The following is a 12,672-nucleotide window of genomic DNA, read 5'->3' on the forward strand; positions in this document are numbered from 1 at the left end:
ATGAAAGACCTACACAAACCACATGGAATATTCAGCCTGGAGAAGCAGTGAAACTGACTATACAGACAGTGCTGCCAAACCCACAAAATAAACAAACTGATAAATAGATGCTGCGGCACACTTGTAATTCTGAGAGAGCCTCTCGATCCCAAGTGCAGTGGCAGTGACTACATGGCAGCCCAAATACCTCCCCCTTGCCCAAGGAGCAGAGTCTGTGCCCTGGTCTACACTAGGACTTTAGGTCGAATTTAGCAGCGTTAAATCGATGTAAACCTGCACCCGTCCACACGATGAAGCCCTTTATTTCGACTTAAAGGGCTCTTAAAATCTATTTCCTTACTCCACCCCGACAAGTGGATTAGCGCTTAAATCGGCCTTGCCGGCTCGAATTTGGGGTACTGTGGACACAATTCGACGGTATTGGCCTCCGGGAGCTAACCCAGAGTGCTCCATTGTGACTGCTCTGGACAGCGCTCTCAACTCAGATGCACTGGCCAGGTAGACAGGAAAAGAACCGCGAACTTTTGAATCTCATTTCCTGTTTGGCCAGCGTGGCAAGCTGCAGGTGACCATGCAGAGCTCATTAGCAGAGGTGACCATGATGGAGTCCCAGAATTGCAAAAGAGGTCCAGCATGGACCGAACGGGAAGTATGGGATCTGATCGCTGTTTGGGGAGAGGAATCCGTGCTATCAGAACTCCGTTCCAGTTTTCGAAATGCAAAAACCTTTGTCAAAATCTCCCAGGGCTTGAAGGACAGAGGCCATAACAGGGACCCGAAGCAGTGCCGCGTGAAACTGAAGGAGCTGAGGCAAGCCGACCAGAAAACCAGAGAGGCGAACGGCCGCACCGGGTCAGAGCCCCAAACATGCCGCTTCTATGATGAGCTGCGTGCCATTTTAGGGGGTTCAGCCACCACTACCCCAGCTGTGTTGTTTGACTCCTTCAATGGAGATGGAGGCAACATGGAAGCAGGTTTTGGGGATGAAGAAGAAGATGATGATGATGATGAGGTTGTAGATAGCTCACAGCAAGCAAGCGGAGAAACCGGTTTTCCCGACAGCCAAGAACTGTTTCTCACCCTGGACCTGGAGCCAGTACCCCCCGAACCCACCCAAGGCTGCCTCCTGGACCCAGCAGGCGGAGAAGGGACCTCCGGTGAGTGTACCTTTTAAAATACTATACATGGTTTAAAAGCAAGCATGTGAAAGGATTACTTTGCCCTGGCATTAGCAGCTCTCCTGGATGTACTCCCAAAGCCTTTGCAAAAGGTTTCTGGGGAGGGCAGCCTTATTGTGTCCTTCATGGTAGGACACTTTACCATTCCAGGCCAGTAACACGTACTCGGGAATCATTGTACAACAAAGCATTGCAGTGTATGTTTGCTGGCGTTCAAACAACATCCGTTCTTTATCTCTCTGTGTTATCCTCAGGAGAGTGAGATATAATTCATGGTCACCTGGTTGAAATAGAGTGCTTTTCTTCAGGGGACACTCAGAGGAGCCTGTTCCTGCTGGGCTGTTTGCCTGTGGCTAAACAGAAATGTTCCCCGCTGTTAGCCACAGGGAGGGGGGAGGGTTGAGGGGGTAGCCACGTGGTAGGGGGAGGCAAAATGCGACCTTGTAACGAAAGCACATGTGCTATGTATGTAATGTTAACAGCAAGGTTTACCCTGAAAGAGTGTAGCCACTGTTTTATAAAATGTGTCTTTTTAAATACCGCTGTCCCTTTTTTTTTCCTCCACCAGCTGCATGTGTTTCAATGATCACAGGATCTTCTCCTTCCCAGAGGCTAGTGAAGATTAGAAAGAAAAAAAAACGCACTCGAGATGAAATGTTCTCCGAGCTCATGCTGTCCTCCCACACTGACAGAGCGCAGACGAATGCGTGGAGGCAAATAATGTCAGAGTGCAGGAAAGCACAAAATGACCAGGAGGAGAGGTGGCGGGCTGAAGAGAGGGCTGAAGCTCAAATGTGGCAGCAGCGTGATGAGAGGAGGCAGGATTCAATGCTGAGGCTGCTGGAGGACCAAACCAGTATGCCCCAGTGTATGGTTGAGCTGCAGCAAAGGCAGCTGGAGCACAGACTGCCACTACAGCCCCTGTGTAACCAACCACCCTCCTCCCCAAGTTCCATAGCCTCCACACCCAGACGCCGAAGAACGCAGTAGGGGGGCCACCGGCCAATGAGCCACTCCGCCACAGAGGATTGCCCCAAAAAAAAGAAGGCTGGCATTCAATACATTTTAAAGTTGTAAACTTTTAAAGTGCTGTGTGGCATTTTCCTTCCCTCCTCCACCACCCCTCCTGGGCTACCTTGGTAGTCATCCCCCTATTTGTGTGATGAATGAATAAAGAATGCATGAATGTGAAGCAACAATGACTTTATTGCCTCTGCAAGCAGTGATCGAAGGGAGGAAGGGAGGGTGGTTAGCTTACAGGGAAGTAGAGTGAACCAAGGGGTGGGGGGTTTCATCAAGGAGAAACAAACAGAACTTTCACACCGTAGCCTGGCCAGTCATGAAACTGGTTTTCAAAGCTTCTCTGATGCGTACCGCGCCCTCCTGTGCTCTTCTAACCGCCCTGGTGTCTGGCTGCGCGTAACCAGCAGCCAGGCGATTTGCCTCAACCTCCCACCCCGCCATAAACATCTCCCCCTTACTCTCACAGATATTGTGGAGCACACAGCAAGCAGTAATAATATTGGTTTCGCTGAGGTCTAAGCGAGTCAGTAAACTGCGCCAGCGCGCCTTTAAACGTCCAAATGCACATTCTACCACCATTCTGCACTTGCTCAGCCTGTAGTTGAACAGCTCCTGACTACTGTCCAGGCTGCCTGTGTACGGCTTCATGAGCCATGGCATTAAGGGGTAGGCTGGGTCCCCAAGGATACATATAGGCATTTCAACATCCCCAACAGTTATTTTCTGGTCTGGGAATAAAGTCCCTTCCTGCAGCTTTTGAAACAGACCAGAGTTCCTGAAGATGTGAGCGTCATGTACCTTTCCCGGCCATCCCACGTTGATGTTGGTGAAACGTCCCTTGTGATCCACCAGAGCTTGCAGCACTATTGAAAACTACCCCTTGAGGTTTATGTACTCGGCGGCTTGGTGCTCCGGTGCCAAGATAGGGATATGGGTTCCGTCTATGGCCCCACCACAGTTAGGGAATCCCATTGCAGCAAAGCCATCCACTATGACCTGCACATTTCCCAGGGTCACTACCCTTGATATCAGCAGATCTTTGATTGCGTGGGCTACTTGCATCACAGCAGCCCCAACAGTAGATTTGCCCACTCCAAATTGATTCCCAACTGACCGGTAGCTGTCCGGCATTGCAAGCTTCCCCAGGGCTATCGCCACTCGCTTCTCATCTTGGTATTCATGCACTTCAGGGCAGGGGAAAGCAAGTCACAAAGTTCCATGAAAGTGCCCTTACGCATGCGAAAGTTTTGCAGCCACTGGGAATCGTCCCAGACCTGCAACACTATGCAGTCCCACCAGTCTGTGCTTGTTTCCCGAGCCCAGAATCGGCGTTCCACAGCATGAACCTGCCCCATTAGCACCATGATGCATGCATTGGCAGGGCCCATGCTTTCTGAGAAATCTGTGTCCATGTCCTGATCACTCACGTGACCACGCTGATGTCGCCTCCTCGCCCGGTATCGCTTTGCCAGGTTCTGGTGCTGCATATACTGCTGGATAATGCGTGTGGTGTTTAATGTGCTCCTAATTGCCAAAGTGAGCTGAGCGGCCTCCATGCTTGCCTTGGTATGGCGTCCGCACAGAAAAAAGGCGCGGAACGATTGTCTGCCGTTGCTCTGACGGAGGGAGGGGCGACTGACGACATGGCTTACAGGGTTGGCTTCAGGGAGCTAAAATCAACAAAGGGGGGGTCTTTACATCAAGGAGTATTTCAGGCAGGACTTCACGGAGGGTTCCAATAAGAAATGGTGCACCTAAGTTATTGTTCTTATTGGAACAAGGAGGTTAGTCTGGTCTCTGATTGATACAAGGCTAGATTTACCTCGCTGCACCTTCCCTGTGAGTGACTGCAGTGTGACCTAGAGGAATGAGTCCCCTGGACGGGGGAGGAGGCAAATGAGTACAAAAAAAATCTGGTCTATTTCTTGTTTTGATGCACTCCATCTATCTTTTACATCTTTGGCTGGCAGCAGACGGTGCAGAAGGACTGCATGCCATCCACATCTCATGGCTGCTCGGCAGAAGATGGTGCAATAGGACTGCTAACAGTCCGTATCGCCTGCCTGCTCACCATAAGACGGTTCAATAGGACTGACTGCAGGACTAAAGAGAATGACTTGGTCAAGTCACTCCAAATTTAGTCCCTGCGCCCATGTCTGCCCAGGCGCTCCCAGCCGACGTGGCCAGGAGCACCTCGGACATGACGATGACGGCTACCAGTCGTACTGTACCGTCTGCTGCCACAAGGCAAGGGGTTGCTGCTACTGTGTAGCAATGCAGTACCGCGTCTGCCAGCACCCAGGAGACATACGGTGACGGTTACCTGAGCGGGCTCCACGCTTTCCGTGGTATGGCGTCTACACAGGTAACTCAGGAAAAAAGGCGTGAAACGATTGTCTGCCCTTGCTTTCACGGAGGGAGGGAGGGAACAGGGGCCTGACGATATGTACCCAGAACCACCCGCGACAATGTTTTAGCCCCATCAGGCATTGGGATCTCAACCCAGAATTCCAATGGGCAGCGGAGACTGCGGGAACTGTGGGATAGCTACCCACAGTGCAACGCTACGGAAGTCGACTCTAGCCTCGGTACTGTGGAAGCACTCCGCCGAGTTAATGCACTTAATGCACTTAGAGCATTTTCTGTGGGGACACACACACTCGAATATATAAAACCGATTTCTAAAAAAACGACTTCTATAAATTCAACCTTATTCCGTAGTGTAGACATACCCTGTGATGTCACCATCTTTCACTTCAGACCTGTGCAAGAGAAGGGGGGAGTATGTGCAGAGTTCCCTGTCCCCACAGAGATGGAGCTAGATCTCCCTGCTTGACAGTCAACTATGGAGAACTTTAAAGGAGTAACACAGGCCCAACAGCAGTGCTCCAAAATGGTGCTGCCAGCTGGAATAATTTCCCCCTCAGCTCCCTCAGGCTCCCCCAGCTCACTGCAGGGAATCACTTTTCTCCCAACTCCCCATCCCCTTTGTGGCAGCTCTATGGGTTTTACTATGGTCCATGGCTGCAACTGCTTTCACTGGGAAGAGATAGGGCAGGATGTGTGGAAAGCTGATGATCGCAGGGGACTCTGTACCCCTTTAGCGTTTCCATGGGTCCCCGCTGGGCACTCCTTTGTTGAGCTGACAAAAACAGAATTTTGAAATGTTGGGTAAGAACAGGAGAAAGCCTCTGGAGTGGAACATATTTCTGAGCTGTCTATTTACGCTGCCTTTCTTGAGCTATTATGCAGTGATCTTCAGGCACGTTAAATGGAAGAGATTAGCCTTACCTCTGTTTGCACCATTAAAGGTCGATGCATTCGAAGATCATATACTACTCCATACACATCACTGGTGTTCTCCATTTCTATTTGCTGGATCAGTCGGTCAATTGCAATAAAAGTACCTGTCCTGCCAACACCAGCACTGCAGTAAAATGACTATGCGTTAGACAGAAGCATGACGGCCTTTCACCTATTATTTTCTCTTAATTATAGACAACCCAGGGCCTGATGCAAAGCCTTTGAAATTATTAGGAAGATTTCCACGGACTTCAGTGGGCATTGGGATCAAGGCCCTTACAGTCTGTAGGAGTTCTTATTACCATTGTCAGTAGGGCTGCATGATTCCTTCTGGGCTCGCAAAAACCATAAAAATTATACATAAAGTGCTTTATAAGGCAATTTTTGGTGCTGAATTTTCCAGTCAATGAGAGACCCCCAAAAGGACTACAGCAACAAAACCCCTTAATGAACTGTTTACTGTAGGGTAATGCATTTTGGCATCCACACTGTTTTATTGCATTTCTCAGGTGTACAGCAAAGGGCCCTTTCATATAACTTGGCAGGATGGACAATACACATACATAAATAGTAAAGGTGTTGAGCTTTTTCTACTGCTTGAAAAGAAACACTTTAATATTAAACGTGCTCTTAAAAGGAAGCCAGTGTGGAATTACTGTACCTGCAGTGCACCAGAGTAGGAGAATCTGGGGGATTGTGGCTCATGTTTTCCTGTACCAGATGTCTAAAGTTAATAAGAAGGTCTGTTGTCTCTGGAACACCATGGTCAGGCCAGGAAGTGAAATGGAACTGGCGTACAGAGTGGATTTCAGTTGCATTATTCTAAAAGAACATACACTGAAAGATGAGAAATTAGGCCTCAAAAGAACATCACAAAACAATTATGGTAGGAAAATATTGTGGCTAGTTCAGCATTATTACAGGTGCCTCCTGTGAACTGTACACTACTTTCAGGATGCATTATTCAATTGTCTCTTTATGGCTAAGGACACCCTTCGCCCAGATAAACGACTGAAATTCTTCTCTTTTGCCTTTGCCTTTATACTGTGGTCTCTTTAGTGTGTGAGTACGGCCTCCTCATGTCAGCATGGGTTGCAGGATCACAGCATGGGCTCTGCACCACTGCTGCTGGTGAGCCCATAATGTGACTGGATCCTGTAGACAAATTTTCATGCAGAGATCCCTTAATCGTCAATGAGGTCCCACACTGGTAATTCATTAGCAGGCCCATCAGAGGGTTCTATAATAGAGCACTGAAAGGTCAAATTATGGGTCCAATCAGCAGATGCACATTCAGTCCCTGACTCCCACATGAGGCCGATTGCTGATACACAGCATGAAACACCTTAATCAGATCTTAGGCAGGAAGGAGACTAGAGCAATCATGTCCCAAATTAAAACAAGCTGTACAATATTTTTCCTTTAGTTAAGTTTTACTTTTGTTGTGAAGTCTGCAGCAGTGATTGCTTTCCCCATTCTGATTTGACTTGGATGGTGAAGTTTCTCTTTCCAGAGATGCAGTAGATATATTTCTACAAACACATTAGAGTCTTATACACCCAATGAATTACTCACGTCTTCCACTGTGAAGTCTCTTATTGTCCATTCTGGAAGGACATCCTCTGAGACTAATGTTACAGTAATGTCATCGTAATAGTTGGATCCTTTGTCTGGCCAATATTCCTCACATTTTGTCTAAAAAGAAAGCGATAATGTTAGCTATACTGTACAACAGTAACAGAGGAGATTTTTATGGAGTGCAAAGAAAAAGCAAGGCAGAGGAAAAGCAATGCAAGGATAAATTGCGTATTTTCCCCTTTTAGTCCTAAATTACAGTCCATCCTAGACTTGAGGACATTCAATAGATAGTTGTAAACCATAATAATCATGATTAGCTTTTGGGAAATTAAGCAGCAAACAAGGTAATATAATTTACTCACTTATAAAAGATTCTAGATGACAATAAGCTTAAAGCAATACAAAACACAATTCCATTCCTGATTTTCATTGCTTACTTATGCTTTAGCGTCATGAGGTATACAATTTTTCTGTGGTATGGACACAATGGGTTACAATGATCATTAATGTAACTTTATTGCCCTGCCCAGACACCCTTCTCTGGGGCTGCCAGCCACACTCGTTACTCCCCTTGTGATCTTCAATGCCTGCAGCTGATCTATGGCTGCCTCCTGTACAAACATACTGGGAATTAGCAGGGTTGGCGAGAGAAGGAGAAAGCTTGCTCCATCTTCCCCTCCGAGCGCATCCTGTGCCAAAGCAGTTATAATTTGGCCACATGTATGTCATCTGTTAGATATCGATGGCCTGATTCCAAGGGTTCAGAGCACTCACAGCTCCCACTGAAGTCAACAGGAGTCACGGATGCTCAGAACTCCTGATGGTGTGGCTGATGTGATTAGGTCCTCGCTTACAGACAGGCCCCCAACCTGAACCAAATACTCACCAGCAACTACACACCACACAACAAAAACACCAACCCAGGAATCAAACCCTGCAACAAACCCCGGTGCCAACTCTGTCCACATAGCTTTTCAAGGGACACCGTCATAGGACCTAACCACATCAGCCACACCATCGGGGCTCGTTCACCTGCACATCTACCACTCTGATATATGCCATCATGTGCCAGCAATGCCCCTCTGCCATGTACATTTGTCAGACTGGACAGTCTCTACGAAAAGAATAAATGGACACAAATCTGACATCAGGAATCATAAGATTCAAAAACCAGTAGGAGAACACTTCAATCTCTCTGGTCACTCAATAACAGACCTAAAAGTGGCAATTCTTCAACAAAAAAACTTCAAAAACAGACTCCAACGTGAAGCTGCAGAACTAGAATTAATTTGCAAACTGGATACCATCAGATTAGGCCTGAATAAAAACTGGGAGTGGTTGGGTCATTACAAAACCTAAACTTAATTTCCCCAATACTAATTTCTCCCTACTGTTACTCACACCTTCTTGTCAACTGTCTGTAATGGGCCTCTCTCATTACCACTTCAAAAGTTATTTTTCCTCCCTTGGCATCCTGCTGTTAATTGATTTATCTTGTTAGACTGACCTCATACCTGGTAAGGCAACCCCCATCCTTTCATGTATTTATACCTGCTCCTATATTTTCCTCTTCATGCATCTGATGAAGTGGGTTCTAGCACACGAAAGCTTACACCCAAATAAATTTGTTAGTCTCTAAGGTGCCACAAGGACTCCTCATTGTTTTTGAGATTAGCTAGGTAGTCAGATTAACTTTTTTTTCCTTTCATTTTTACAAAAGACTTGGCTCCTGCTCTCACTGCAATCACTGAGAGTTTTGCCACTGACTTCAGTGGAAGCCTATCAGGCCCAAATGGAAAGTTAATACATTTAAACATGTACGGTGAAAGAGGTACAAAACAGTTGACACAAAAAATACAAATGAAGCAAAGTTAAGGTTGCTTGTGTAGCTTCAGCTCTGGCATTTTCTGTCTGAAGTGGTTAGCCGAGCACCCAGAACGTTCTCAAGAAGGGGATAAAATTGCTTTACACTTTGCTGTCTAAGACACAATTGAACCACAATCCCGTGTTCAAAACCACGAGTGAATCCAATTGGAGGACTGGGGGTGTATTTTCTAGCATTTTTGATGCTTCTGCATTTCTTTTTTTTTGCAGTATTGATTGGATTTGTTGGTTCATCTAGTCAAGTATCTTGTTTCCAGCAGGGGCCATTACCAGATGCTTCAGAAGAAGGCTAAAGAGTTCACACTATACCTAAACCAATTGAACAATGCTGAACTCCCCTCCTCTCCCCCACAAAAAGTAATGAGAACATGAAAGTACATGAAATAAATTTCATGCATGTTCTATAATTTTTAAAGACTTTGGAGTCCCAGGATAAACAGGTGCTATATAAACATAATGGTGTTATTTTTTTACTACTTAGAGTTAGCCGATTGCATCTCAAAGGAAAATGTAGTTTTAACAAAAACGTACCCTGCCTTGTTCAACACATTTTGTCAACATAACAATAGCATAGATATTTTTTTCCCAAATCATGCGCCAGAAGTCTTGCACAGTGTTGGGTAAGGGGCCTTGTGCAGCAATAAATTCTTTCTTGGAGTTGTATCCCTAAAATAAAAATAAAACCACATAACTATTTTTAATGATCAGATAAGAACAAAATTTTTAAAGCTTCATATAACTTAATAAGTCTGTCACAAAACAGACCCAATTTTTAATTTTAAATGATTTTAGTAGACTTACAGGCATATAGTTTGCATTAATATAATCATCAGTTGGATGGGTTTGGATCGAAAGTTTAACACGGGAAATGTCATCTGCAAACAAAAAAGTGATTGTTAGGATTTTAAACGTTTTGCAAAATACTATGTATGTTTAAAACAGGAGCCCTGAATAAAGGCTTCAAAATCAATATGCATTTTTAAAATTAGAATATATGTTACTATAGGAATCAGAAATAGGAAAGTTTTATAATCTAGAATAGATTTAGTGAATGATGTCTATAAAAGATAAGTGTTCAGCAAAATAAAATTGATTTTCAGAATATTGAGCAAACTCATTATTTTTAATATGGACTATACAGTATGTGTGCATGTGCATAACAGAGGCAGTTTTCGAATGCCATACAATTTAAAGCACAGAAGAATGAGCATGTAGGGGGTGATAAAGTATAAGCTATTTCATTAGGAGACAGTAGTATACATATATACCAATTTAGAATAAAATACATAGATAGCATTGTAAGATTTCAACAAGTATGAAATAAATAGAATAAATCTAGGGTTTATAGGGCACAGTGCTCAAATGACATCAACAATACAGAACATGAAATTTAGTGTCCTTTAATTTACACCCACAAGTATATAAATGCTTTCTCCCAGGTCTGTCCCTACCAATTATGGTGCCCTACGCATCCGGAGCACCAGCTCCCCTGACCCCCCGCAGAGAGTCTGGGCTGCACTCAAGGCCTGCAGAGCCGGGAGGCAGAAGCTGGAGGGGGCCGCTTTGGAGGGCCCCACAGGCCCAGAGCGGCCTGGGAGATTAGCAGGGGGCCTGGCGCCAGCAGCAAGAAGCGGAACGACTCGGCCCCAGCCCGTTCTGCCCCCCCCCGTCCCCGCACCGAGTCGCTCAGATGGCGGGGTTGGGGAAAGGACCACCCCCCGCACGAACTGGGTAGCGGGAAGCGGAGCAACCCGACCCCAGCCCACTCCACTTCCCCCGTCTCAGCCCCAGCCGTGTTGCTTGAGTGGGGGTGGCGGGTTGGGGAAAGGACCATCCCCCGCACTCACTGGCAACGGGAAGTGGAGTGACGCAGCTGGGAACTGGCAGAGGAGCGAAGTGGGCTGGGGCCAGGTTTCTCTACTTCCCGCCGCTGCCAGTGAGTGTGGAGTCGGCCTGACCCCTGCTGCCAGTGCAGGCCCCCTGCTAATCCTCCAGGCTGCGTCCATTGCTGGGAGAAGAGGTGGAATGGGGGCGGGCCGGGGGCGGAGCAGGGGGGAAGACTAAGAGGTGGGGCAGAGGGAGTTGTCCCGGGCCCTACACCCCCTTAGGAATGGCCCTGCCCCTTGCTTTCTCCCATGCTGCCCCTCATTCTTGGGAGGAGCTCCCCGTAAATATCCGCAAAGCCACCTCATTATCCTCCTTCAAATCCCCCTTTGCTGCGATGCCAACAAACAACTTGACAGCAGTTAGGCTGCTGGTGTGCAGAGACCACTGCCTGCCATGCTGACCACCGTTGTCTCATTGTTTCCTTACACTCCCCTGACTGTCTATAGCCATCTGTTGTCTCAAGTCTTACCCTTCGGATTGTAAGCTTGTTGGGTAGAGCTTCATCATGGGTGAACCATCAAAATGGACACACGAGATGTGTGTTGGTGGAAAGCTGTTTACATTTTGTTATTGTTGTGGCTTATGGAAATCTAAACAATGGGTATCACAGGTTTATTTATTTTGAAACTCACATCAGTGTCCATCCTGGAAGCACGTGAGCAACTTCTATTGTTGAAAACCTTCAGTTACAAAACTAACCCAACCCAAAGCTTTCAACCAGAAACACAACATGCAAAAACAAAAGAAGTGACTTACACGGCAAGACATTATTGTACCTATTTTTTCCTCTGTTCTCAGCAAGTTCAGCTGCAAATTTAGGCTGATGAATGCCCACTGACCTCAGTTCCTACAGCAAAATAAAGAATTTTTTTTAGTGATGACACTAGTTTAAAGACAGGGCAGAGCCAATCATTGGGATATGCCAACAGTGCTAACACACATGATGTCCCTACAGCAGTGGAAGAATTAGGCCTTGGAGAAATGGTAATAAAATGAACTCTTCTTTTTTAAAATGGAGTGCAAAAGAGAGAGCAGCAAACCTCATAGGGAGGAGAGGATGATTAATAAACATGTACGTCCCACAAATTGATTTTTGAACTTGCTCTAAAATATGCATGACTAACAGTGACTGCATGTTCGCTCAGGCCCTGAGTCAGCAGAGCACTTAAGTATATGCTCACCATTCAGCATGTATTTAAAGTCCCATTGGCTTTCTTGCATTTCTTTGCTGAATTGGGGTCATGAATATGAACTACAGCTGTCAGGCCATATGCTAATTGTGCAGGGTGAGGACCTGTGCACAGGAAGAGGACCTGATTTAGGAACAGGGAGTGGTGTGGAGCTGGTTTGGAGTCGAGACAAGGAGGAGGAAAGAAGGACGATGATGAAGAGGGCATTGAGGAAAGAGGGGCAGGGTGGAGTATATGGCAATAGAGGAGTTGTGGGAGGATACATAACTTGAAAGGAAGGCAAGGCAGAGCTATCTAGTGCCCTATAAGTTAAAATAAGGAGTTTGAACTTGATATGGAAAGAGACAGGAAGCCAGTGAATGGCTTCAGGGAGGAGGGAAAAGTATTCTGTAGAATAGCAGACAATTGAGCTATTCAATACCTTTCTATAAGTGACTGCATGGACAAATGGCTTGTTTCCTGGTTTGGGGTTCTCTCTAGTTACCTTCAAGTTTACATACACTTTATCGAAAAATATTTATTGGATGTGAGGGAAACAATATTTAGCATCTGCACAGCAACTTACCGCTCTAAAGCCATTTAAGGTACCATAAACCCCAGTAAGGTAGCAATATCAGTATTATGCCCAC

At 46.2% G+C, this 12,672-nt stretch overlaps 1 protein-coding gene across 1 annotated transcript in view; it reads right to left on the minus strand.

The window, feature by feature from the left end:
* PTPRJ (protein tyrosine phosphatase receptor type J) overlaps positions 1 to 12,672 on the minus strand; it is a 139,121-nt gene that overhangs the window by 4,717 nt on the left and 121,732 nt on the right. The window contains exons 18-23 of the mRNA XM_073347300.2: positions 11,610 to 11,700; positions 9,768 to 9,841; positions 9,498 to 9,632; positions 7,080 to 7,199; positions 6,166 to 6,326; positions 5,493 to 5,628 (exon numbers count right to left, since the gene is read on the minus strand). Coding sequence (XP_073203401.2) covers positions 5,493 to 5,628; positions 6,166 to 6,326; positions 7,080 to 7,199; positions 9,498 to 9,632; positions 9,768 to 9,841; positions 11,610 to 11,700 — 717 coding nt within the window. The remainder of the gene's footprint in view (positions 1 to 5,492; positions 5,629 to 6,165; positions 6,327 to 7,079; positions 7,200 to 9,497; positions 9,633 to 9,767; positions 9,842 to 11,609; positions 11,701 to 12,672) is intronic.

Source organism: Lepidochelys kempii, chromosome 6 (assembly GCF_965140285.1).
Source record: "Lepidochelys kempii isolate rLepKem1 chromosome 6, rLepKem1.hap1, whole genome shotgun sequence".
Taxonomy (NCBI): domain Eukaryota; kingdom Metazoa; phylum Chordata; order Testudines; family Cheloniidae; genus Lepidochelys; species Lepidochelys kempii.